This window comes from Echiichthys vipera (genome assembly GCF_963691815.1).
Source record: "Echiichthys vipera genome assembly, chromosome: 4".
Classification (NCBI taxonomy): Eukaryota; Metazoa; Chordata; class Actinopteri; order Perciformes; family Trachinidae; genus Echiichthys; species Echiichthys vipera.
In genome coordinates this window covers 13,366,301-13,394,255 of record NC_139829.1, presented here as the reverse complement: position 1 = coordinate 13,394,255, position 27,955 = coordinate 13,366,301, and the positions used below count along the sequence as shown (strand labels likewise).

General features: G+C 39.1%; 2 protein-coding genes across 4 annotated transcripts; both read left to right on the top strand.

Moving 5' to 3' along the window:
• The first annotated feature begins 471 nt into the window (after positions 1-471).
• On the top strand, positions 472-18,389 carry LOC310946572 (integrin alpha-2-like). The gene is made up of 30 exons (XM_083913075.1): positions 472-576; positions 1,762-1,885; positions 3,812-3,921; positions 4,350-4,441; positions 5,003-5,117; positions 5,354-5,481; positions 5,594-5,742; positions 6,009-6,159; positions 6,410-6,575; positions 6,827-6,903; positions 7,695-7,833; positions 8,520-8,665; positions 8,769-8,912; positions 9,067-9,270; positions 9,357-9,487; positions 9,644-9,807; positions 10,566-10,717; positions 10,887-10,997; positions 11,322-11,407; positions 12,416-12,557; positions 12,818-12,901; positions 12,988-13,064; positions 13,151-13,234; positions 13,349-13,451; positions 13,542-13,652; positions 14,863-14,973; positions 15,530-15,643; positions 15,761-15,850; positions 16,025-16,141; positions 16,274-18,389. The coding sequence occupies exons 1-30, from the start codon at positions 531-533 to the stop codon at positions 16,361-16,363; spliced, it is 3,558 nt and encodes a 1,185-aa protein (XP_083769201.1). The 5' UTR covers positions 472-530; the 3' UTR covers positions 16,364-18,389.
• Positions 18,390-21,659: 3,270 nt separating this feature from the next.
• On the top strand, positions 21,660-27,623 carry fsta (follistatin a). 3 transcript variants are annotated; one of them, XM_083911729.1, is made up of 6 exons: positions 21,660-21,800; positions 22,995-23,186; positions 23,387-23,605; positions 23,756-23,980; positions 24,555-24,785; positions 26,608-27,623. In XM_083911729.1, the coding sequence occupies exons 1-6, from the start codon at positions 21,710-21,712 to the stop codon at positions 26,694-26,696; spliced, it is 1,047 nt and encodes a 348-aa protein (XP_083767855.1). In that variant the 5' UTR covers positions 21,660-21,709; the 3' UTR covers positions 26,697-27,623. The 3 variants fall into 3 exon arrangements, with proteins under 3 accessions (XP_083767855.1, XP_083767854.1, XP_083767856.1); XM_083911728.1 differs by having other exon boundaries at positions 22,995-23,192; XM_083911730.1 differs by having other exon boundaries at positions 22,995-23,192; positions 24,555-27,623.
• The last annotated feature ends 332 nt before the right edge of the window (positions 27,624-27,955 follow it).

Genomic DNA, 27,955 nt, shown 5'->3' with positions numbered 1-27,955 from the left:
AAATTACAGGTTTCAGCAGGTTGAGAGATGAGACGAGTCTAAAATTGTTAACTATTAATTGATGCTGTGTCTTTTTTTATTTGATATCTGTTAATTTAAGTGTTGTTTGTCCACTGGAATGATGGTTAAAAGGGGTTTCAATTAAATCTGATGGGCGTGCATTTGTTTTGAACACTGTTTTGTTTTTTTCTCCCATTAGATTATTATAAGAATGCACATTTAGGAGTAAATTACTTTAATCTAAACTTGACATCTGCCTGGGGCTCTTTTTCAGGTCTTCTTCTTCAAAACTGAAGTTCAAGCTACAGGAAGTGTCCCAACTGCCTTTAACCAGCTAGACTTCATTACAGACTTCACTTACACCCTTTGACAATACTTGGGTCAAAGTTTGGATCGGCAGGTAAGAGGCAGAGCCCTTATTTGGAGAGTGTGTCCGGTGCGTCACCGCTGACTCTGCGCTGCGCAGCCACAACTTTGACAAGTGCGGCGGCTTCATTTATTCACCTCTTACAAATGGAATAAAGGCGACGATGGAGTTCATCTGGGGCAATTTCTTCTTCACTATAGTAGTCATTAGTAAGTACTGAACTTGTTCTTTTGGATTTTGAACGTGTACCATTTCTCACCCAAACAGGAAAAAGATAGAACTACTTTCGCCACGAAGTTGTATTTGGTTTTCATAAGATTGGAGTCGGTAAGGTTTATATGATTATAGATGTTTTCGTACACTTTAAACATACCTGAAGAGCGGCAGCCGAGTGTACGCTCGTTATGCAGCCTTTTACTTATTTAATTAATCTGCTTGAAGTGCTTTTGTTTTGAAAAACATTTCCCATCAGCCCGCAGCATTTCTTCCTCTGATAAAAAAAAAAGTATGATCCAAAGTCACCCCTCATGGATTAAATCAAACCAGATCGGTTGTTTTACTTTGCACCGCATGGCTCATAGCGTCTTGTGTTGCCCGGTGTCTGCTTTTTGTGGAGGCTTTCAAACAGCAGCCATACAAAGATTGTGCATATCAGTTATTATTCTGTATGCACATTTCCCCCGTTTCAGCAATGAAAGGAAACATTTATGTGTTTTGGGGTTTGCAGAGCCTCAAGAGGAGGCAAAGTGTTACTTTGTGCTGCAGGTAAACAGGCGTGGCAGGAGTGTGTGCAAGTGAAGGTCTCTTGAGTCCAGAACCCATCCACATTCCTCTGCCTGCTTATTGAGGGGGAGACAGGCTGATAGCAGAGCTCTGCCTGTATGAGCTTGTAAGTCTGATTCTGCAGGAAGACTCACTCGTAGCCAAACAAATTCCATGTCCTGAGGGAGTTCAGAGGACTGTGTTTGAAGGTGGATTGTGTCTATGGAGAAACAGTCAATGTCTATTCTCACAATCTTCTACAATTCATGAAGTGTGACCTAAATGTGTTTTAAGGCCTTTACAGTGGGTTGCTTTGCGTTCATGAGTCCAGCTGATGGGGTATTTAAAATGTGCATGATTCAGCCACAAAACCACCAATTTGACTCAGGAGGAAGTCAGGGTGGTGGAAATTGTTACTAGAGATAAAGCATCAGACATCTAAACAACCAGAGACAATCATAACAACAAATTTTGTTTGGAATTTTAAATACAAAAATGCAGGTCATGGTGATGCAGTTTGAGGTGTTTTTATATTTTATACTGCTTTGACAGGTTCATTATTATCAGTAAAGAAGATTGTGTGATGTTGATCAGTGTCACTGTCATGCAGCCCTATCTTTCTCCTCCACCAGCTGACAGAATCTGGCACTCACAGTCCTTCAACGTCGGCACTGCAGGTGCCAAAATTTTCAGCGGACCAGCTGCGGAAGAGTTTGGCTACGCAGTCCAACAAGCGACAAACCACGAAGGCAAATGGTATTGATTTAAATGTTTTTTGTTGTCCTAGTCCTACACTTCATTACTTTTATCCATGTCCCAATCAAAAACTGTGTCCTGTTCAGGTGCTGTGGCTTTCGAGTGTTGTCTAGTTAATTACTAATTTAGTTATATGTCTTTGCAGCCTTTTTAAAAAAGCAACAAAGGTGAGGAAGATAATGACATTCTCCCCAACAAGGCGCAGATACACACTCAGTAGGCCACTTTTGTAGATGCACCTCCTGAAGGAACTTCTGAATCTTTGCACTGAGAAAGTGGATTTGTATCTCATCAGGGAGAGTTTTCCTGGTACAAGTCAAGTATCCATTTTGCAAATGGAAGCTTGTTGCAGTGAAGGGATGCACCTGGTTATCAGTAGTGTCTAGGTTTTCTGTGACCTGTAAACAATCGTCAACACTGTTATGCTTCCTGTCGGTAAACATGGAGCTAACGAATCATTCTCTTGATTCCAAATTGTGACCTCGTGATCAGATTGTTGCAACAGACACCACGATTAAAGAAAATGTCTCTCTTCATTTGTGGAAAATGGTGGTCGTTCAGCTGTAGTTTTTTGTTTTTAACTGAAGGGAAGGAAAATTTAAGTGCTCGATGCACTGCGAGGCTCAAGAGGTTGTGTGTTGTTAAATGCTCCTCTGCTCAACACAGTTTTTAGCCCAGTGGCAATGTCGGTCTGTCACTCAGCTGCTCGGTCAACACTGGTCCAGACTGAATTATATCTAATACTGCTATACGGATTGCCATTGTACAGATATGTTTTATATTTAAATATAAATGTCAACATACCAATGCTAACATTCACTGTACATGAAAGCACCAGTGCGCCTGAGTACAGCCACACACAGCTAGCATGACTGCAGACTCTTAGTCTTGTTCTTAAACCCTTCTCATTTACAAGACTGCAGGAAATTCTATTTAAGACAGTTGATATAGCAAAGCACAACCGATAATAGATAAAAGATACAGATGTTTGAAAAAAAAAGTTATTGGCCTAGCTCAAGTGTCATACAAAAAATCCTGCCATGTTTGTAGCCATTTGTAACATTTAGTTAAACAGTGACAGAGCTTCTCTGTTGTGTACTCTGAGTCACAGTCTCATAGAGTAACTCACTGTCTGGAGGAGTGTCCCGTTGTCGTAACTGGGGAAGGGAAGTGTACAGTATCTGACGGTGACTGCATATTCCAAGTATCTTTGAGAAAGACACAGTGACACATCCTGTGCCCTTTGCTCCAACTAATAAGGAAGAATGGGCTTCCCACATAGTATGCCTTGTTTGACACTGGGAAAAATACTGTCTTGAAGTCTTGAGTAAGACCTTCATGCATCTGAATCAGCATCTGGATGTTGTGATTATTGGGGATAAAGAGTTTGATGTTGATATTTTCTGTGTGACTCTTATTTTCTGTATTTAAAGATTACAAACATGACATGACTGACTTGTTGGAACTTGCTTGGGACAAGACCCCACAAACTGTCTGCTTCAATGTTACAGACTGATGTTTACAGGTATTTGGCGACTCATATCTGATACAAGGCACTTGTACTTGCCTACTGTGCTGCGAACGGCTGACTCCGTTCATACATCCAGGACATGGTCAAACCTTCCTTTCCAGCCCATGTATTTGTATTATAATTGTCTCAGAGGTTCCTGCAGTGAAGTTGGATTCCCATATTATTTCAACATCTCATCATCTCAAAAAACTTATTTGGCTTATGTGATTACAAGTTAACATTAGGTGGAAATTCTGTAATCATTTTATATAATTTGGATCAGTATCATGCAACTACTATATACTATATAAGTCCACTACAGCTGGCCATGCACTGTATACATAACATTCAAAGATGACTCTTCTTGAATGTTTATGGGATTTAGGAAGAGATTAATATTGTTGTTTTTTCTGTAGGCTCCTGGTTAGTGCCCCATGGAGTGGTTTCAGTCGAAACAGGAAGGGGGATGTTTACAAGTGTCCAGTCTCAGGGTCCAGAAACAGCTGTGACAAGCTTAATCTTCAAGGTAAGGCTTGGCGTTTTATTGTTAAACCTTTGACCTCTCTATCATACATTAGCCATGTCCTTAAAATGTGTAAATAGAACTAAAAAGATGCTTCATATATCCTGTGAATGTTCTCATTTGTCCAGGTCATCGTTATCCCCAAAGCAATTTCAGTCAAAAGCAACTGGACTTGATTATTTATCTAGGAAAACAACAAGACAAATAACCAAGTCCAGTTGCTTTTGACTGAAATTGCTTTGGGGATGCTTCATATAAAAACACCAGGGAGTTCTCTAGACATTTGGCTTTTTCTGTTTTTAAAAATTAAAAAGCAGATAGATACAAATAATAGTAGTGTATTACAGCAAAGCATGTATTTTATAAATACATTAACACTAACAATCTGAACTTTAAGCGCTAATTTGTTGTCATTGCCACTTTATCTACAGATTCTGTCAGTATTCCAGATGTTAAGAACGTCAACGACAACATGTGTCTGGGTATGACTCTCACCCGGATGCCTGCAGTCAATGGTTTGATGGTATGTGTGTGTGTGTGTGTGTGTGTGTGTGTGTGTGTGTGTGTGTGTGTGTGTGTGTGTGTGTGTGTGTGTGTGTGTGTGTGTGTTTGTGTGTGTGTGTGCACGTTTTCACACAAATGCTAAAAATGCAATCATCAATCAATCACTCAATCAATCCAGTACTGTACTTAATTACAATTTTGAGGTACTTTACTTGAGTATATCCATTTTCTGCTATTTTATTCTTTACTTCTCTTCATTTATCTCATAACTTTAGTTACCTTGCAGATTCAGATTATTTATAAACATATATCAACTGATGAATTATGATGTATTATTAAAGATTAAGCTACCAAGCACTATATGAGGTCATTTAAATGAGCCCACCTTCACCAGCTGCAACAAGTAAAATATCGAGTACTTCTTCCACATTTGTTATTTATCACCAAAAACACTTAAATATAAGTCAAATTTACAACTAACAACAATATTATTCTCTATTAAACTCAAATAAGAGCTTACTAAGAGCTTTTAAAGGCAGTGACACAAACTTTTCTTTAAGTCTCCTCTTATCTGATACAGATGTGCGGCCCTCTTTGGGGACAGAAATGTGGCGATCAGAACTTCTACCCAGGAATATGTGCAAAAATGAGCCCCCTCTTTCAACCTCAACCTGCCTTCTCTCCTGCCGTCCAGAGTAAGAGCTGTCTTTTTTTTTCCCGCTGTGTATAGTAAGATATCTTTCATTATATTACCTACAGTATCTCAGGCAAGTTTCAAGAGAGAAAGGTCCAAAGAAAGGTTAAAAATATATTTCTATGCTGCATGGAAGGAAGAAAATAAACTGGTCAGCAATAATGTGAAGGGTATGACCTCAATTCTGTTTATACTCCTGCTTGTATTATTATATTTCTCCTCTCATTACATTTCTAGCATGTGGAGGACCTATGGACATCGTGATTGTTTTGGATGGCTCCAACAGCATTTATCCCTGGGAACCAATTAACGTGTTCCTCCAGAAGTTAATACCTGCACTTGACATTGGGCCCAAAAATACACAGGTGGCATCATGTTTTTTTCCACCATAACAGGATATTTAAGATGAGATGGAGTAAGGGATAACCCCATTACTGACGGCGTTCTGTGCTTTATCACCACTTTTTTATTATTCAGGTCAGCATCATTCAATACGGCGTTGATTCCAGGTTTGAACTCAAACTGAACCAGTATAAAACCAAAGATGAAGTGATCGCTGCGGTGTCCAGAATCAGACAAAAGTATGGTCAATCTACCAATACCTTCCAAGCGATCCAGTATGCCAGGTTGGTATTTAAGTAATAGTGCTGCCTTTCTCTTTATTTATTTATTGTTTGATTGATTGGTTTCTGGTTTTGCCTCTAATTTGTATGTTATTCTGTCTGTCTTGTCGGTTTTTGTGTTTTATTATCACCTAATAAAGAGTGATAATTATTTTGATGTTGGTCTGTCAATTTGAAAAACAATGACAATTTTAAATCACTTGTGAGCATTTGTATGATAAAACCACAAATAGTAACTTAAACGCGTTCACTGTGTCTGCTCTCCTCAGTCAGTGGGGTTTCCATTACAGTAATGGCGGTCGACCAGGTGCTGCCAAGGTGATGGTGGTCGTCACTGATGGGGAGTCTCACGATGAGAGTTTCAGAGATTCAGTCATTGAAGACTGTGAGAAACAAGGCATCACTCGCTTTGGTATCGCTGTAAGTAATGATCTACCAATCACTACAAAGTACTTCACGCTATTTCCAATACCAGAATTTATAGTTATATTTTATAGTTATTGTAGATGTGAATTCTGCCTGCTGATTGCATAGCTTTGTTAAACTCCTATGGCCAATGCTCACATTTGCATACATTTCTGATTGACTTTATGTTTTGATGTGCCAGAGTTATTACCTCTTTATTCTCTTTACAATCCTGAATTTGTGGTGTTTCCTCTTTCTTGCCTAGATCCTGGGTTATTACACCAGAAACAACATCAACACAGACAACCTGATAAAAGAAATCAAATCCATTGCCAGTGTACCCACAGAGAAGTACTTCTTCAATGTGTCGGAGGAGGCGGCCCTCTCCACCATCGCTGGAGCATTGGGGAACCGCATCTTCAACATAGAAGGTGCATATTATTACTTTTTCCTTGTTGTTGTTGCAAGAGCTGTCTGTGTAATTTACTTGACAACACATGTTCATTTAAATACTCTTTTCCAAAGACACTCATCCGAGCATGTCACAGCATGTCTGTCATAGCTGAATATCCTGAGAGAGATCAAAAGAAGATTAGTTTTTCTTATTCACATCTTGCAGTTTGATTTTTGATCTGCTTCTGTTTTTGATTCCAGTTTTAACACAATGCTCTGTTTCCACAAGGTACTGGAAAAGGGGGTGACAACTTCAAGATGGAGATGTCTCAGGTCGGATTCAGCGCTCACTACTCCAGCAAACAGGTACACAATGCTGCCTTGTACACATTTGAAACTTTCCCAACAATTGTGACGAAGAAAGTTCACTTCACTTCACTTTTTTTTACAATCAAACTTGCAAAAGCACTGCAGCTGAAAATGTGAAATGTGAAAAATGGCAGTCCAGTTTGAAGTCTTTTTACAGATGTCAAGGGACTGCTTTGAGAGAGAATTTTCCAAATCTGGAAATTCATCACTGCAGCAATCATCTCCTCCGTAGTGTCAATATCAAGGGAAAGATTAAATTAGCACGTAAAAGCTACATGCTGAATGGTATTCAACAGTACCTGCTTTGTGTGCTTGTGTGCATGTATTGCAAGTTAAGCACATACATTTTTGCCAGACTTCATTGATGAAAATAAAGCTATGAAAATATGTGATAATTCAATGCAGTAAAGTAACCATATTCACAACAGCTAACAAAATACCATATACGACTATGGTGTGAAGTGACAATAAAGTAGGTCAAACAACCTGACACATAATGCACAGTAAGCCGCAACCCCTTCACAACAGCCCTCCTGCTGTACCAACAAGGAAAGAGGAAGCTGCCTTTTTTTACAGCAGTCTGACCACGAACTTAAGCGGTTGCCTTTTTGACATTAAGCATATGTTCTGTTCTCACACTCTATGCCATTTAGCCTTTTGTTTTTACTGGGAAGCTCAAAGTAGTGGTGGTGGATTCAAGCTGTTCAGTTCCAATAAATAAAGTCTGTGATCTGCAGTTGTATTTGTATGGTTATCTGTTGACTGGTCTTTGACCTGTGCTGTCTAAGGATGTGATGATGCTGGGAGCAGTGGGAGCCTACGCATGGAGCGGGACTGTCGTCCATCAAACAAGGTCAAAAGCAGACGTCCTCCCTTTCTCAGCCTTTGAGGGAATACTTCAAGACAGAAACCACAGCTCATTGCTGGGTAGGCACTGACAGCTGTACTCTGCATTTATTTGACCAAGTTTTGTTTCTTTTATTTTAAATCTTTGCATGAAACATTACAGGAATGGGGGGGTGGCCAATATGTTTTGAGCTGGAAATATTAGTGTAAGAACTGTAGTTGCCATGCTTTGGCTATCTTGGGTAATAGGAGCATCACCACAGCTAAATATCTGTGGTGATGTGGAGTGGGAACTGATTTGTGAAATCGTCACCTTCTTAGCCAATTAACTTTTGCATGTGTCAACGAACCACCTATTTCATCTTGACAACAACTCTGAGAAGCAGCATAAAAAAAGTTTGAGTCCTCTATACTCAGTATTTTATAGGAACATTCATTTATTAAGCAGTAGATGCTACAGGGTTGAAGCTGGTCTATGTTTCCTGTGCCCAGAGCTCCGACCAGTCTATGCCTGACTAGAGGTCTAATCAGCCATGATAATGTGTGCTTGAGTGTGGTGCTCGACACACACTGTGTTGATTTGCAGAGCATTAAATAATGGTAATTAATGGTACTTTTTACTCCAAATGTAGTGGAGTAAAAAGTATTTTCTTTCTCTCTGTAATGTAGCACAGTAAAAGTTGCATAAAAATGGAAATATTAGAGTGTCACCACTGTCTAAGTTCAGATGTCAACTAGTAAAATGTATTATTTGTGGTCATTTCCAGGTTATTCTGTCACCACACTGAGCGATGTCTCTACAGAATACTTTGTGGCCGGTGCACCTCGCTCTAATCACTCTGGACAAGTTATCATCTACACCCTCAACGCCCAGAAGCAATCTGCTATTATAGACTCAGAAAGAGGGAAGCAGGTACTAACAAATAGAGGATGTGGTATTCACATTTTCCCCACTGTACACATGTAGAAACAAATTTAACTTTGCGTCAGTAAACAGCTGGCAATTATTGTCCTAGATTGGGTCATACTTTGGAAGTGTCCTGTGCCCCCTGGATGTGGACAAAGACGGGGTGACAGACCTCCTGCTGGTTGGTGCGCCCATGTTCATGAGCGATATGAAGAGAGAGGAAGGCAGGGTCTACCTCTTCTCAGTCACCAAGGTAAAAATGAGCAACGTGTCACTTGGTGGGTGTACTGTAAGAACACACAAGAAGAAATGGATACTCTCATTTATAGTTTTGTTGAATTTATAGGAGCCATGCCACGATGTTGAGCTTCACCTGCTATATATGTTTTCTGTCTTGTGGTCTGAAGGGTATACTGAACGAGCAGGGATTCCTCAGTGGTCCGCCCCAAAGTGAGAATGCACGTTTTGGGATGGCTATCTCTGCCATTCCTGACCTGGACCTTGATGGTTACAATGATGTTGTAGTTGGAGCTCCACTAGAAGACAAAGGAAAAGGTGTCATCTACATCTACAATGGGGAGAAGAAGGCATTAAACAAACAGTTCTCACAGGTACAGAGAGAAACAGACTCCTAGATTAGATCATTAAACGTAAATCATTGAAGAAAGTGGTGATCATTGTTGATAATCTGTTTCAGAGAATCCTTGGCTCCAAACTGGATCCTCAATTGCGGTATTTTGGAAGGTCACTAGATAGCTACAAAGATCTGAATGGTGATACGCTCCCTGACATCTCCATCGGTGCATATGGCAAAGTGGTGCAGCTCTGGTAAGTTAGGCAAAGTTTAATAAACTGTGTATGGATAAAATTGAGTCAATTCTGTAAAGATTTACTTCATTTTAGTACTAAGTAAAAGAACCCTTTATTTATAGAAAAAAAAATAGAAAGGCTGGTAATAATTTAAAAAATGTACTTGGTTTTCAGGTCCAGAGGTGTGGCCTCTGTTTCAGCTAAAGCTTCTTTCAACCCCAAGAAAATCAACATGTTCAACAAACCCTGTGACGTTAATGGACGCAAGCTTTCATGTTTCAACACCAACCTCTGTTTCAGTGCTGCATTCAGGCCTACAAACCCTGTTGGACCCATTGGTAAATCTGATTACCTTTCAGGCTTCTCGAGAACAAGTATCCTGTTATTTAAAGTAATAAGATCAGGAAACACACAATGCTGTGTTTGCTTTATTACCAAGAATTGATATAACTGGGCCACCCCTGAGATCTGATTGGTCATCCCAGTCAGAGACCAGTAGGGCCAGCTTTAAGAGGCTGTAACAGGGTCTAGCCTATGTGCATGAATTGGTATCATAAGAAACTAAATGATCAAAGTAATTCATCGGTTCCAACCACCTCATGCTGGCTTGTCTGCAAGGGGGCTAAATAACGCTTCAAAGTATGCCTAAATGTTTGCAAAGAAAACACGTCATGTCCAAAAAGTAACTCTGACCTCAGCATATCTGAATGAAGATGGATTCTATGGGTACCCAAGGGCCTCCCCTTTACAGACATGCCCATTTTATGATAATCCAGACAGTTTGGGGCAAAAACATGCCGTTTTTCTCATGCATAACAAATCTGTTTTTTTGCCTATTCTAAAATTGTGTCTGCGCACTGGGGTCCATAAACAGTCTTGAGTTGCATTAACTAGGTCTGACTGTAAAGCTGACTCTTGTGGATTCAGTGTTTTCAGTCTTTATGCTAAGCTAACTGGCTGCTGACTTGGTATCAATCTTCAACTCTCGATAAGAAAGCCAATAAGCATATTTTCCAAAATATTATACTATTCCTGAAAGATGTTCAAGCCCCACACTAATCATTTTCAAGAAAATAAAATGTTTCTCTTCTTTCAGATATATCCTACACTTTGACTCTGGACGCTGACTTGCATGGTTCACGAGTGACATCAAGAGGACTGTTCACTAAAAACAACGAACGCTTTCTCACAGAAAAGGCAAAAATCTCACTTGCGCCCCTGTGTCAAGACTTCAAGGTTTACGTTCAGGTAATGGATGAAAATCAGTTTTGCAGTCATCAAAGAGCATCGATCACGATTTTTATGTGAGCACCTTGATGAGATAAGGATTATTACTTCATGTTTGTTTTTTCCAAAGTAGGAATGAAATGTTTTGAAAATGCTCTCCTGATTTGTTTGAATATGGTTTCTTCAACAGGAGGCACCAGATTTCGTCAATTCCATCAGTCTGAAAGTAGAAATCGAGCAGCAGAACACAGATGCGAACCCCGTCCTCGATATGTCTTCCTCGAGTGCCTGGGAGTTCTTTGTAAGTGACTGATTTTATTTTTAAGCCTTTGGGGCTTTAAAGGTGTGCAGGAAACAGATCGGGAGACAAAGACGTTAAACATAGTTATTATTTTACAAAGGCGTTTGTACAGTCATTTAAAATGACATGGTGTATGATGATTACTGGCTCTTTAATTTACTAAGTCACGCAAGCTGTCAGATTTACTCCCTTTGTGTTTTTCACAACAACAAGATTATAGTAATGCCGTTAAAATATTATAAATTTCCTTTATGTTTTACTTTGGTCTTTGAAGAATGAAGCAACATCCTGCGCTGAGTTTGCTGTTTGATCCCATTGTTTCAGATCCCCTTCACAAAAGACTGCGGCTCTGATGAAGTGTGTGTCAGTGATCTGATGCTGAGTGTGAAGACAGACACAAAGGCGTCCAGGTGACAATCACTGACCTGTTTCTGTATAGTGCAAGATGTAACAAGCCATACCTGCCGTCCATTAAATGCACATTACCATAAATAGTCTAGATGCAATATCAGATGTACAATCTATAGTTTGAATGTACAATATACACTTTAGATGTCCAGTATACAGTTAAGTAAAGACAAGATATGCTCTGTTTCATGATTTCATTTGATGTGTGATGGTATTCTTAGGCTAAAAAGTAATGTCGTTGTTCATTTAGAGTTGAAGTCAATAGTAAAAGTAATGAAGTAACTGAAGATTTTTGTGGTAAACTGTTAATAGATAAAAACCTTTTTTTAAATCAATTACACTGCTTTTATGACATATGTTGCTGATGGTACATCATGATTCATATTCAAAGTTCACATTTGTAAACATGATTATGTGAAAGCCCCTGGAGCCTGTACTGAGCTGAACTACTGACCAGCTGATATTGAAGTACAACCGTTATTGCTCTGTATTTGGCATTTGAAGAGAGAACTGTGTGAAAACCAGATTTGGCAACATTTATCTATTTAATGTTATGATCTGGTAACTCCTAACAACCATGACACCATTTTCTAATTTCTTTGTTTTATGACTCCGTCTTAATTGCCAATAGCTGCGCAAGTTAGAGTTTTCCAGTTTACAGAGCAACTTCATAGCCCATAAAATGGTTGGGTCAGACTTGTGAGCTTGGAAAAAAACGTACAAATTTGGGTTATATGTGCCCAGTGAATGTTCAAAAAGAGAGAACTTTCCCTTCTTATTCCTATCCCTCTCTGGACAATGCTCATAATGAGAGTGAGTATGCGCCTTTAATCTGTGACACACAAATTCAGTCATGTCTTGAACATCCTGTCATTTGTGTTATATGTCTTGTTTATGTGTTGTTGTTTTTTTGTATGGACTCCAGAAAGATTAGCTGCTAATGGGGATCCAAATTAAGAATAAAGGCTCACGTGAATGCAGAGTACAATAACCTGAGCTCTGTGTCGCAGCTCAGCTCCCGTCCTGGTCAGCGCTAATAACCGAGAGCTGTCATTTCAAGTCGTTGTGAAGAACAACAAGGAAAATGCGTACAACACTCAGGTCTTAGCAGCGTTCTCTGGCAACCTCTACTACTCCTCCGTCTTCCCTCCTGTGAGTGAACAAAAGCCTCACTAACAACTGTTTATGTTACCAATAATAATACAGTTTTTAGGCAGAATTTTTCAATGAATGAAACATTTTTTTTCAACACATACGGAAACAGTTCATCTGAAAAATGGTTTGAATAGTTACTGTACTTCTCTGTCTGTGCTGTTCAAGTTATTTGAATAAGATTAGATGATGATGTTTGACCTCATGACAATGTTTTGTTACATAGCAGTTATGTACTATTCTGATTCATTAATTTACAGACGGATGGAGTTAAATGCACCTCATCACAGACACAAACTGTCGCCTGCCAAGTGGGATACCCAGCATTGAAAAAAGACCAAGAGGTAAGTGCAAGAAAAAAAAGATTGAGCCAAACAAGACCGATTCACTTCTATACAAATGTGTTTGTTTGTCTGTTTTGTCATTACAGGTGAAATTTCAGATGAATTTTGAATACAATCTTGACCACTTGCAAAAACAAGCCGAGGTGAAGTTTGAGGCCAAGAGGTACACTGAATTAATTAGAAGTTCATGACAAATTCTAACTAAAACGATCAACACATAATAATATTCTGTACCTACTCTTCTTGCAGTGATGGTAAAGAGGAAAGACCTGCAGACAACAAGGTGGACGTATCCATTCCTGTTCAATATGATGCAGGGGTCGTTTTATCCAGGTGACTTCGCTTTTTGTTACCTTTACATTATTTTTTTAATTTTATTTCAATCGCAATGTAAATTTGACAGCTGACAATGGCAAATTGTTAATTTTTATGTTGTCTTCGTCCTAGGCAGTCAAATATCAATTTCTACGTGGCAGATGCTGCTGTTCCCGTGGTAACGACGGTCAAAAGTCTAGATGACATCGGCCCAGAGTTTAACTTCACAGTGAAGGTACAATAAATGAATCTGTCTCTTAAAATATAATCATTTCTCATTATATTTATTTTAAAAAGTTAATAAATTAAAACAAATTCTTTAAAGGTTTCAACGAGTAACTTCCCTGTCAGCCTCTTGTATCTGACCATTGCTCTGCCAGTGGCCACTAACGGTGGAAATCCGCTCCTCTATGTTACCAGTGTGGACACAAAAACTGTGAGTACTCAGTTACCCAATACCAGCAACTTTTTAAATTTTTTAAAATCTTTTTAACGCCATGGATGTCCTAACAAACAATCCGCAATGTATAGTAGCCCCCCCCCCCCCCCCCCCCCCCCCCCCCAGTTGCTAACAAGCATCGGTCAGCACTGAGGCTATTTTTCCAAACTCTCATAAACAGTCAGCATTACCAACATGCACCTTGGCCAAACAGTTAGTATCACGTCCAAAACTCACTCAAACCACCAAAACACTTCATACATGACTGAAAATGAGCTTGGACCAGAACGCTGCATCCACTGTCGCTCATAACACACTGATATAAAATTACTGACAACTGGAAGTGTTACATACATTATTCACTTTTGTCACTGAAGTCAGTATCACATGGTAGAATAACAGATTTTCATTGTATTGACTGTACTAAAGTATGTCACAAGAATGTATCAGAAATGCAGCAACCAGTAACCCTTATTTGATCTTTTCTTTGATTAGTAACTCACTTGTTAAATTCCAGGGCTGAAATAAAAAAAACATGTAGTCCTCCCTCTCTGTAGTGTTTTGCAAGAGTTTTGGCAAGTTGTCATCAACCTCACATCTTGTGTCATCTTTTGTTTGGAACAGTTTTAAATATATATATAAATATAAATATTCTGCTAAGATTGTTGATATATATCAATATGGTTACTGCAGAAAGCAAATATTTTTCCTGTTTTGAATGTGTCTTTAAAAGTTTGGAAAACAGTTTATTAACATCTGAAAAAATGTTAGATATGTTATATAATGTTGAATATATAGTGTTTTTGCAGATGGTGGGGTATGAAAAAAAGGGATTTGGGGAAATGTGGTCACTATATGCGTTTCTTGTGAAAGTTTAAAAAAATATATTCACAGTTTGTTCCACATAGATTTCTGTTTCACTGAAGAGTTTTGACAATGTGTATTCAGTTATGACCAATGCCTGTTAGCAATTGACAAAGAAAACCTTTAATACATCAGAGACTTTCAAACAATTCTACACATATAAATGGCGTCCAAATAGAGCTATTCTAAATCTGATGGCAATAGTTAACCAAGTACACAATTTGGTTGATTACCAAACTGCTCCATTAATTAGTATTCCCTAAATCAGGGTTTTGTAAAGTTTCTTTGACTTTTATTGTGTGCTTTGGAGTGTTTTTAATAAATGAGCTGTCTCCGACTGTAGGGAGGTGCTGTCACCTGTGATTCCAGCAGCCTGGTGGATCCTCTGAAGATCGGAGTGAAGAGCCACGAAGCGTCCTTTGCTGAGGAGAGTCTCAGAGGCGTAGAGAAACTGGTCAGTCACTTATGCTTATTGCATATATTTCTCTTTGTATGCATCAACTTTCAGCTTCTTGTGTAGTGTTTACACTTGTATTAGAGAAGATAGTGAGGCACAAATCTAAATCTGCAAAATGGCCACATGATGTTCATGTATATTTTTTAGCACTTAATATAAAAACATAATCAAATATTTTACACACAATTTGATCATATTCTCGTGTTTATGTGATTTGATGCATTATTCATGTAGCTTTATATATTTTTAAAGCATTATGATTTATACAGCTGCAAACTGCATGTACAGATATGATTTATTTATGTTTTATAATATTTGTTTTACTTGTATTATTGTATTATTATGATATATTGTACTGTTCTTTGTTCTCGAGTTATACTTGAGCTGATTTAGAGGTACAGTACAATATACCATGTATCGGTAGCATATCGGTAGCATAATATACATCGTTGTTTTTTTAAATAACCCAGATTCAGAAGAAATTTTAAGAAATTAGATATGTGTACTGATTCATTTTGTAAATGTTGTTTTGTGTTTTTCTTTTTACTGACAGGACTGCAAGACTGCAAAATGCAAGAATATAAAATGCATCCTCAAGGACACTGAAAAGAAAAAAGACTACTTTGTGAAAGTTAAAACAAGAATCTGGAGTGGCACATTTATTTCAGTAAACATCTTCAATAATTAAATCTATTATACTTGTTGTTCTGTCTGCTCGTATTACCGATAATTATCTTATGTGGCTGAGGCTTTCAGTGCTCTCATTGTATGAATGTCATGATAGGCCACCTATCAGACCATCGAGCTGACCTCCAGTGTCGATGTTGAGACCTCCAACCCCGACCTGCTCATTATTGGCCTCAAACAGCTGCCGGTAAGATTTTTGCTTTGGTTCCTCACATAAAGAACCTGACGAAGGAAGAGCTTTATGTTGTTTTTATTTTTTCTGTGGTCTGACGTTTGAAGTGCCTGTATATGTTTTGTTAATCATGCAATATCTGAGTGAGACACACCATGTAATGGTCTCTGCTGCCCTGCTGCTGTCCAGGTGGTGCTGACGATCAGTAAACCTGGAGAGAAAGGTGATGTTCCAGTGGGAGTGATAGTCGGCAGCGTCATTGGCGGACTGCTGCTGTTGGCTCTTGCCGTCGGACTGCTGTGGAAGGTAACTGTCCGTTTATGTTTGGTGAAAATTTTTTCAACATACAGAGAGGAACAGGTGCTTTGTATTTGACAATATACTACATACTACAAGCGTTAGAACTGCTTCTGAACTGAATCTGTTTTTACGTTCTAGTTCGGGTTTTTCAAAAGAAAGTACAAGCAGCTTCAGATGGAGGCTGATGAAGACGGGCAGAGTCACCCACATGTCGACGAAGTGCTGTGAACTGAAGAGTAAACCTGCGACCTTCTCTATAGATACTAGTACTCGTCACTGGTTCTTGAAAAGTGCAAATGGACTACAGCTAAATCACTGGATGTTGGACATTTGAATGAAATGGAAGCTGTTATTGTATGACAGGGATTTGATCCTCTGTCCATTTCTACAGAGGATCATCATTATTGAATTGAATTAATGTAAAAACTTTTTCCCCCCAATATGACAGAATATACAATACTTTTTTGAGCCTTAGATTTACACTGTAAAGGCATCTAATTTATCCATTGCATTTACTAACTATTAATTATAAACACAATTGGCAAATAACAGTTTCTATTAGAAACATCTTACCTTGAGTATAACTAATTCGTCTGTAGCCAGCCAGTCTGTAGCATTAACTGTCTCGGGGTCCGGCATCACCTCTGGTACTCAGGGCTTTTCTTGCATTAAAAGTATTGATATCAGTAGTTTTAATGCAAACAGCAAACAATAACTATCCTGGCAAGAGTGAAAACTGTCATTCCTCTGTTTCAATTTGTTTGTACTGTATATACTGTAAGATAAAATTTTGATCTTTCATATGGAGTTTTATATATGAAAAGATTAGAAACACTATGGGTACGTGGAGTAGCTACTTGTGTTCTTGTTATTGTTTATATTTGTGATTTTTTTTTTCTGGCAAAACTTGTCAGAAGTGAATATTATAGTAGCTTATTGTGTTTTCAGAATCTGCTAATTATTTTCTCAATTCATCATTTAATGTTTATATCTATTACATCTCAGAAAATATTGGATGTTTTCAAATTGGTTAATGTGTCCAGTTTTCAAATTAGAGTCCAGTCCACATTTCTGTCACATAAGACAAAGACATCAAACCATTTATTTGATTATCAACAGAGTTACAGATACATTTTCTCTTAATCTACAAATGTATGATTTAGTTGTTTAAACCCAATATTGTTTATCCTCATGCAAACTCTTACTCTGACCAACCAACCAGGTTATTTTACCAAATCTGTACCTTTGTTTCTTTCCTGCTGTATCTAAATGTGTACAGGCACAGCTTTGCCACAAGATGGCAGCATGATATAGATGAAACATTGGCACTGTTCAGTATTTTCTTACTGATCTGTCAATGACTTGAACATTCATACCCCTTGTCACTTAATACAACATATTTATGACCCATTTTGGATTGTATTTCTCCTCTCCTCCCCTCCTTTCTCACTTGAATACTTTTAAAAAAACCTGACCCTGTGAGGAACCTAACTTGAAAAAACAGTACAATTTAAGTTTTCCCTCAAACACGATTCATTTACTCGCACATTTTTGACTGTTGTGTCCTCCAATAGTCAGGTTAGTCTGTCCCTTGACTGTGTTGGAATGTGTTTCTGAATGTTTTACCTTTGAACGAGCCAACTCCTGCACCCAACAGAGCATTTAGCAGTAATTTATCTGAATCTGGCGATGTGGGATATGCCATTTGTCTCTAATAAGTAGTATGTTTTTCAGGGATCCCTGGGCTGGATCGTTCCTTTGCTGGAGGGGATATATAGAATTTGATAGATGATTGAACTGCTCTTATTCGCATTTACTCATGCACTACGGTGTTGTGAAATCACCTTTGGATTATATCAATATGTGTACAGGGAGCTATTTGGAAATATTTTATGATATGTGATACACTGGAAGTATCTAAACACCTTTCTAGATTCATCCCTCTTGGGTTTCCTGCAGATGATTGGCAGTTACAGCCAAACTACTGACCCATGCTACGATGGGATGATGGCTCACAAATTGCTGCACTGTTGTTGTAAATATAAAATGATGTTAAAGAAAATTATTTAATAACTGTTTGCCTTCTTGTTGCACTTTGTAAGACCTTTAGAGTTATGTAATGGTTTCATTGGAACTACCTTTAAGACTTTTTAAGCGACTTGCCCTTTACGTAAAAGAGGAATGTCATCGGCTTGACAGGTCCTGAATATTTTAACTATTTCACTTGATAATACGAACATTTTGTCACGCATGTTCACATCCGATTGGAGTAGCTACAGCATGAGGTTTTGACTTTTTAATGCAAAACTTCTGTGACAAAGTAAAGCAAAATAAATGTATTCCCTGATGGCATCAGGGGTGTGTGCAACCAATCAGTGATTATATAATCTGTGGTACAGTGTTTTACTTTATAGACGCAAACAGTTCCAATCAGTGCTAATGATTCACTGCATGAGTCAGTTTGAATGAAATTCAGCTCAGAGCCTGAGACAGACAGGGAGCACTGGTTGTCACTTTGCTGATGCCATTAATGGCTTCAGGAGAACAGCCAGCACTTTAAAGTTGATACAGCAGGGCAGAGATGTACCCACATGTCAGGAAGCGTTGCGGGAGCTTCAAAGACTCTGATCTCACAAATCACACACACCAGATGCTGAATGAACACAACTCAGCATCAAGAAAACATTTTATAATAACTTTACGTTTTTGCAACAGTTTTAATTTTGTGACCATTCCTTAACAACAAGTGGTATGAAAGGTACTACCTACAGTTTATATACAGCTTTCGGTTGGCTCATAAATTGGGCCAGGGGCCTGAAAGTTGCTTCTGCCACCCTTGCTCGGATCACAACCATTCAACCTTTGTTTGATCTCAGGCCAGAGGCGTAAAGTGGGGGTCCCAGGCCCCTACCCTACTTCCATCCTTGCTCGTTTCACACCCATCTTCGACATCGACCTTCATTTCGATCTCAGCTACACACCTGTAAAGTTTCCTGTATGTATATTTCACGGTGGGGATGTTACAGTGGTGAAAAAATCTGTCCACAGACAGTCATATAAACATTTGGCAAAATATTCAAAACTGCCCCTGTGTTAGTTGCTGCTACAGTAGTAGTATTACATGAAAACACTTGGTGAGATAACTGAAGATATGTGCAGAGCACATGCTTCTCCCCTGGGTGCCAGTCAGTGCAGGGTAAACCACATACAATCCAAGTACCAGCACACGCCGGGATAGAAAGATTGACAATATTGGGACAGAGCAAATCTGATGACGCAATATGCAAAACGCTCCTTTTTGTTTTCAATGTAATCTGTTAAGGAAAAAGTGTCAATCTTATTAAAGCGTGCACTGTGACTAGGGTTTTTTTTGTGAATTTCTGAATCCAGAAAAATGAAATTCCAGGAAATTCATGAGGTCTGATTGACTTATAATAATAATAATACTCAAAAGCTAGAAATAATGTTGATCAGTGTTCTGCCGTAGAAAGATCATTGCACAGATACTACAGTGTATACAGTATATGGTAACTGCATACCAAAGGATATAAAATATTTGCCACTAGAGAATCTTAAAAAGCTGAGAAGTACTGGTGAGAACATGTGTTTAGGGTTTCATAGTATTCTAAATATTTCGGACCATTTAAAAACAGCATTGCAGCCTTCATTTAGAGCCAACTGGCTGCTGTTTCAGGTTATACTTGATCTGTTAGCTGTCCTGTGAGTTGAGGATTAACACATCCTCTCTCTCCTCTTCTGTATCTTCTTGAGCACAGATGTCTGTATGTAGCATGGGCTGAATCACTGGATCACAAGGAAAGGCCATAAATAATACTGCAAGAACTTGTTTTTTTATCGGCCATAAAATGAGTCTATCACTACAAATCAAACACTCTCCCTTTGGCGTTAGATGACAGAAGATGTGTGGTCCCAATGAATAATATTTAACAGGGGGGAAATGATTGCAACATGTGATGATCATTTTCTTTGTAAATGATGTGTGTTATCGTAGAAATGGCATTTTTGTTGTCAAACTTGTTTCCTGTTTCTTTTATGGCTTCGGATCAGCTGATTTAATGAGCCTTTATAATCAAATCAATAGGTGTAATAAAACTAGCTCTTGCCCAGTACGGTTTGTAATGAAAATGCACTATAATCAAAGTTAGATGGATACAACATGTGAAAATAAAATATGACCTGTACATTTTATTATCATATTGGTTGTTGTGGGACATAAATTGATATGTTTATTATTACACCCACTTAGCCATACAGCTCTGGGGATATGAGAATATAGAATTTTGATTGCATGTGCTCTCATATTTTGTAGATTAACTAAGTGTTCACTGCAATTACAAAAAAAGGTGGATTACAGTGTCTTCTTCCTGACCATGATGAACTCCCTGGTGTCTGATTCACAGCAGACACTTTGCTCTTTGCTCTGGAGGGCTGTAACCAGAGTTCCGCTGAAGAGGTCGCGCAAGGACTTCTGACGGAGTTCAGCCTGTGCGTCAGTGACTGGAGAGCAGTGTGTGTGTGTGTGTGTGTGTGTGTGTGTGTGTGTGTGTGTGTGTGCGTGCGTGTGTGTGTGTGCGTGTGTGCGTGCGTGCGTGTGTGCGTGTGTGTGTGTGTGTGTGTGTGTGTGTGTGTGTGTGTGTGTGTGTGTTTCATTCAATGAAATGCAACACCCCGCTCCCCTGTCTGAAGCCTCTTCGGAAACAGGTTTGATTATATTTAAAAGCTTGACCCGGGAGAGAAACCCAAACAACTGCCTGTTCTAATATTAGCAGTGCGGCTGCGAACTACTATGAATTCTATTATTGTCTGGGCCAGGATATATTCCAAAAGGCAACTCTCATCAAAAGATTTACACTTTTGTCTGCAGTTGGTGGAAAAAATATCAGTTGCCAACAAGTAGTACCCTTAATTTGAAGGACTGATGGTATGTCCGGATATGTTGGCTGTGGGCCTGTTTGATACAGTAATAAAGGCCTTGATATATGAGTAGCAATGACCTTCATTGTTGTTGTTGTTGTTGTTATTGTTCATATTCGTATTATTATTATTATTGTTATTACTGACATCATATATATTATACCTTCAAAGACGCATACCTAATAAAAAACGAGCTGTCTGCCTCACACTGATATGAGATTTAAAAAAAACGATAGAAATTAAGCATTAATAATTGTATCAATCCACTAAAACACAAATTCGTATCAGCTGACACATCTTGTGTGATCTGCTTTGTTTTTCTTTTGTTTGACGCATTTTTCCTAAAAGTGGTGTTTTATCCCAAATTCAGACATATCTTCATATTATTTGATTATTGTGGAAAGAGAAAGTTGCTTGTATGTCACCTGATTGGGATTGAAAGAACTTTGGTAAGAAAAAAAAAATCTCCCCACCCCCACAGAAGAGGAGACCGCCCACCAGAGACAGTCGACCCGAGACCCCTTATAGATTTAAAAAGAGGCTGCATTCTCAGACTGACACTTATTCAACACTGCCACCTTAAGCAGATTACTTTTGCGCTGCCTGTGTCAAATACGTAGCTCACTTTGACTATCCATCATGTTTAGGATGCTGAAACACCATCTTCACCCGGGCTTTTTTCTCTTGTTCATATGGCTTTGTCACCTCATGGAACATCAAAAAGTTCAAGGTAAGCTCTCTTCATCAATTTCCTTTTATTCTTTCCATTTTTGAAAAACTTCGACATGCTGTCAGCCACAAAACGCACCCGAGTGTCGGATACTTGCTGCAACCGAGAAACTTTTCAAAGTGAGTTTCCATTTTTTCTCCCGCTGATAAAACACTCTCTGCATCAGACAGTGCGTGCGTAACGTGTCCATAAAACAGGTGCCATATGGAACACTTCAAAGTGAGACTATATGGCAAGTTTTGCAGCCGTCGCCAGGCGCACACACTTAGAGCTGCCACGCCGTGTTGGTGGCATCGCCAGCTTTCCATAATACCTGAGCATATTCTGATACCTTTGTATGATCGTTTGGTGTCTCGCGATGTTGTCGTCATACCTGTAACAAACTTCAGAATATCCACTGTGAGTTTATGGGCGTATTATTTATATATTTTACGCACACATCAACTCAGCATTGTGTGCAAAAATGTCCCAAAAAATGTTGTAACTTTACATCTTTAGTTATGACAGCAATAATAAATCTGGAGACATACACCTATAATTTCGTTCGATAGCTTATAGTTCAAATACATAGAATATAAATCTGTCTTCAATTTAGGAAACACACCAGTCCATGAACACTTCATGGCATGTGTCTGTGTCGGTTTGAACATCCTGCTGCTGTCTGGATCAAATTATATTTTTTTTTGTAGCACAGGGAAACTATTCGACGCTCATATTTTTATGTTTTAAATCAACTTTATGCTGGTTTGTTAATAAACAAGGCTTATCTTTGTCTGGAGGATACATGTCTGGGATATTGTTCTGAGGCTTTGGAGACGGTGGTGTGTTAAGCTAAAGACCGTGGTTTTCTGAAGGAGATTGGCTGCTATTTAACGCTGTCTAGACGCTCCACTTTCTGTCCAGTGATAACAAGGAGGCTCGAAGAATAAAAGACAACCCCCCCTCCAAAGATTCTTCTTACTTTTGGGGTTTGTGGCTGCATTGTAAGGGCTGTCAGTCACTGATGGGATAGGCAAGTGTTAACAGTCTCGCAAAAAAAAAAAAAAAATCAGACAAAATACTGCCGGGAGGGCGAAAGGGAGGGAGGGAGCGTCTCGGATAATACGGTCTGCGTGTGTGTCTAGTGCGTCTGGGTCAGCGGTTTGAAACGCTCAACATGCGGCATTCGAGATTTTGTTGTTTTTCTGTTTACAGCCGGGAACTGCTGGTTGCAGCAGGGAAAGAACGGGAGATGCCAGGTGCTCTACATGCCCGGGATGAGCAGGGAGGAGTGCTGTCGAAGTGGAAGACTGGGGACGTCCTGGACCGAGGAGGACGTACCCAACAGCACGCTCTTTAGGTGGATGATCTTCAATGGCGGAGCTCCCAATTGCATACCTTGCAAAGGTGGAGGTGCACTCATTTCCCTTCGTTTTCTCATAATACACATCCTCAGTCATTTCGTTTAAGAAATCCTCGTGATGATTTAATTTACGCAAAGTGCGTAAACTCTACCTTTAATGTGTGTGTTAATATGCGCCAATGCCATTTTACGCACAAGGTCAAAATCCTCCTAAGCATCACCTAACATATACTTTTCACTTTAGAAACGTGTGATAATGTTGACTGTGGGCCTGGAAAGAGGTGCAAGATGAACAGAAGAAGCAAACCGCGCTGCGTGTGCGCACCAGACTGCTCCAACATCACCTGGAAAGGACCAGTCTGCGGCTCAGATGGAAAAACCTACAAAGATGAATGCGCACTGCTGAAGGCTAAATGTAAAGGCCACCCCGACCTGGACGTGCAGTACCAGGGAAAGTGCAAGAGTAAGTAAAGATTATTTTTTAGATTCTGCCCACTTGTGAAATTCCACATTTCTTAAAGCTGCATGTGCCAAGAATCCAGCGGTGTGTTCTTATTTTTCTTGCATCACATGTCGTGTCTCACGAAATCTTCCAATATCTTTGTCTCCGCAGAAACGTGCCGTGACGTCTTGTGCCCTGGCAGCTCCACATGCGTCGTGGACCAGACTAATAACGCATATTGTGTGACGTGTAATCGGATTTGCCCCGAGGTAACGTCTCCTGAGCAGTACCTGTGTGGAAACGACGGGATCGTCTACGCCAGCGCGTGTCACCTGAGAAGAGCTACCTGTCTCCTCGGCAGATCTATTGGAGTGGCATATGAGGGAAAATGCATCAGTAAGTCTGCAACTAGAGACGTGAGAGTTCTAGACTTAACTCCCTGAGAGCGCCTCCAGACACTGACTTTAAATATTCTTTGAGTGCTTTTCTTCCCGGCAAAGCTCTGCAGTTATTCACTGTTCGTTTTTGCCAACATTCCACTGAAGAGGGGGTCTTAGAGAGAGTGTGTGTGTTTGGTAGTTGCTTGTGTTTGCTCAAGAATTGATAGACATCTTATTATTTCCTGATGTTGGCAGCACTATCCCATATGGGAGAGGGGGAAGTAAAGGGGAGGAAGAATGAGAGCAAAACAGGGGAGTGCTGGGGGCCATGAAGACATGCTTCAAGTTAATATTTGAGTCAGATGGATTCTTATCCAGAAAGCACTCTATCTAATTCCTGAAAGTAAAGTAAAACATGACTTTATGTTCCCCGCCACAAGACCATAACCCTATAAAGTAGGATTTAGCTTTTATTCCTAGCTTAGTTCTCTAATAACACAGCAGTCACCTGATCCTGCTTGAAAGGCATTCATGATAATCCATCTAATCAAAGATTTCCCCTGTGCTCACTTCCTTCTCTCTCCTTCTAGAGGCAAAGTCGTGTGAGGACATCCAGTGCAGCGTGGGGAAAAAGTGTCTGTGGGATGCTCGGATGAGCCGGGGACGCTGTTCACTGTGTGATGAGACCTGTCCGGAGAGCAGGACGGATGAGGCGGTGTGTGCCAGCGACAACACCACATACCCCAGTGAATGTGCGATGAAGCAAGCTGCTTGTTCTATGGGGGTGCTGCTGGAAGTCAAGCACTCGGGATCTTGCAACTGTAAGTAAATAACAAGCAACATGTGAAAGAAATGAAACAAAACACCCTCCTCCCTCTCCAAGCAAAGACAATATTCCATGCTGTTTCCCCACAAAGACCTCCCCTGAAAGTGCCCCCCATTCCAACTTACCCCAAACTCCCACCCCAGCCACACCACCAAGCTCAGCTTAAGCAAGCAGAAAGGACTTGGGAATAGAAGAACTTGCATGACGTTGTCTTTGTCGCTGGCTTTTGTTCTTGTGTTCTTGTTGGGTTTTTTTTAAATTTACTTCTTTTTTTTTTAATTCTTCTGCAAAGCAAAATAACAGAGGTGAAAGAAAAAACATTAAACTTCATTAAACTAACGCAAATAATAAAGGAGACTAATTTTGTTTGCAGTGAAACAATCCTGATATTTAAAACGTTTATGTTCATGCTAGTGACCTGCAGGAGCAGGTTGACTGAAATCTCATGCAATTTCTTTTTAAATCAGTGATGGTTTATTTTTATGATAGTGGTCATATCTTTACAGCTTGTAACTTCCATGGTCACATTGCTAATTTCATGGTAATGGTGTATTGTGTTTTTGTATTATTTTTTCTTTTTTATAGCTTTTGGCTGTAATCAATCAATTCAAAATGCACTGCCTCTTGTGACATACACCACACTGCCAACATGTCAATAAGGACAGAATACTTTTGAATATACTCATATGATGTGCATAAGGTGATTGTAACATTGGTGCCAAGTTAGTGATAACGGATGGGCTGATATTTATGTAGACTACTTACCTGTAGACCAGAGTGAGCCATTCATGCACTCGCAAATCTGGGGATAAACCATCAAATTGAACAGCAGCCTCAAAGGAGTATCACATTTACATTCCAAGTTGCTATGTAGAAGCGTGTCTCCTTGTTAGTTTCTCTCTCCTGACTGAGTACCTTAACGTGATGTGCCTAAGGTACGCGATTGAATCCAAGGGACCAACTTTATGATCACCTAATGAGTTTATATAAATGTGATAATTAACAGTGTGCAGGATAAGCATCAGAAGCTTGTAGAACCACCACACTCTCTTATTTCTCATCTCATCATTAGAAAGAAAGTTAATATTTACCAGCTAACTTTGATTGTTTGTACTGTTTCCAGTGAATGTGTTGTCTACCAAAATATGTATCAGAAATGACAAATCCATTTTGGAATGATGAGGGACTGCCTTTCTTCTTCTTTTTTTTTTGTTGTATTGTCACTCTTGCTCTCGCTTGTGCACATTTTTTTTTTTACATGTCCAATGTAAATTTCTTCTGTAAAAAGGAAAGAAAATACCTCAGAACTGTGTTGATGATCTCTGACCTGCTTGCTAAGGCCAGGCTGTGACACAGTCCTCCCTCCCTGTATGTTTGAGCCAGAAAATAATAATCAGAGCAAAGAAATTGAGAACACAAGAGCACTTTTCTGTGTTATGTGTGTCTGCTTTCAGGAGTCTGCCTACTGGAACCATCAGCCCCAGTGCCCCCCGTATCCTCACCCAGCCCCCCTGACACACCTTTGCGACCTCCTTCAACCTCCCATGCATCCCTCTTTTCCATCATCCCACTTTTTTCTCTTGTTGCAGCCCTGACTTGCTAGATTATGTAAATGCATATTTGAGGATCCCACAGTAATTGTTGATGCCAGGTCACACAGACCCTTCCTCACATACACAGATGCATACACGTAAACACACACAAAAAGAAAAGGGAGGCTGAGTGCCTGTGGCTTTGCTGTAGGCTTTTTTTCACTGATATTCTGCGCTGTTGTGGTCCATATTCATACAACAGCTACCATATATTCTCCCATATAGCCATTACAGAAGACCAGGAGGAGGATGAGGAAGATGAGGACTCAGACTACATGGCCTATGTCCATATATCTTCTATACTGGATGGATAGGCCCCCATCACTAGGGGAACAGTCCTAGGGCAAGGAATCATGTCCATACTGTACATTATGTGTATGCTTATTTATTTTTTAAAGAAAAAGGAAGTATACATATAGTTCAGTCTGCTAGATGTTTATTTATACTTTTTTTGTGTTTTATAATTTATACAATGTCAGGCTTACTATCTACCATGATATATTGTGTTACCACTCATTTCCCCCTTTTTGTTGTTGTCCCTTTTACTTTCTTTTTTTTATCATGAAGAAATATATTTGTCCAAAGAGAAGCAGTGTTATTTATTTGTCATGTTACCGTGTAAGTATAAGTCCTCTACAAGCTGTAAATTGCATTCCCTGAGCTGTAAAAATCTGCTTGTTTCTGTCAAATCTCTATCACAGATGTTTATGTCACACATACGTAAATGCATGTTTAGGCTGTGTGTTTATTTATTGGGAATATATCAATCATTTTATGTACAGAAGTGTTTCTGGTTTGTTTACAACTCATAATAACTGACCAAAGGGATTATCTCAATGGTTTTGCAAAAGAGCATTGTAAAAGTCGCAACACATCAGCGATGAAATGGAAGAGAAAAAAAAGAGCCATTTGTTTTTCTTTTCTTATTTTTTGGTTACTCTTCAGTTTTAGACCTTTAGATTTGTTTCCACATGGAGACGACAACTTTAGACATTATTCAATAGCATTTGTTTTGTCTCACCACATTAGAGCAGAGGTAAGTTTTGGACGATACTTGATTATTTTGGAAACAATGTGCCATTAACATTTGTGTGCTGTCTTCTTGCCAGTGTGCTCCATATTGCTCTCGCAGAGCTAAAATAGGACTAACATACTGCAGTACTCGACACTATATCAGACTTCATTACTTTGTTAATTTTTCTTTTGTTTTCCTCAGAAAGCAGTTTTATTTTCAAACATCACAAGAGAAATACAAAATTCTGTTATGAATATATAGTTTTGTATTTTTTATGTAAATGTCATATGTACATACAAAGTTTGATGGTATTTGTACAGATATGAGTGAAACAATAAAAGTTTTTTCCTTATACTTTTTCTGACTCTGCTGCATTATTGATTTGTGAACAACATTTAGTTAACATGTCCAAAAAATTTGATTCAAAGGAGAAGTAGGACCTAAATCACCTTTTTAGATCTGCATATACTCTATTGGGTTGAGCAATGTGATTATATACCGTTTACTGTGAGATTAGATACATTTATCTACCACAGGAGATTTACAGATCTTTTTTAT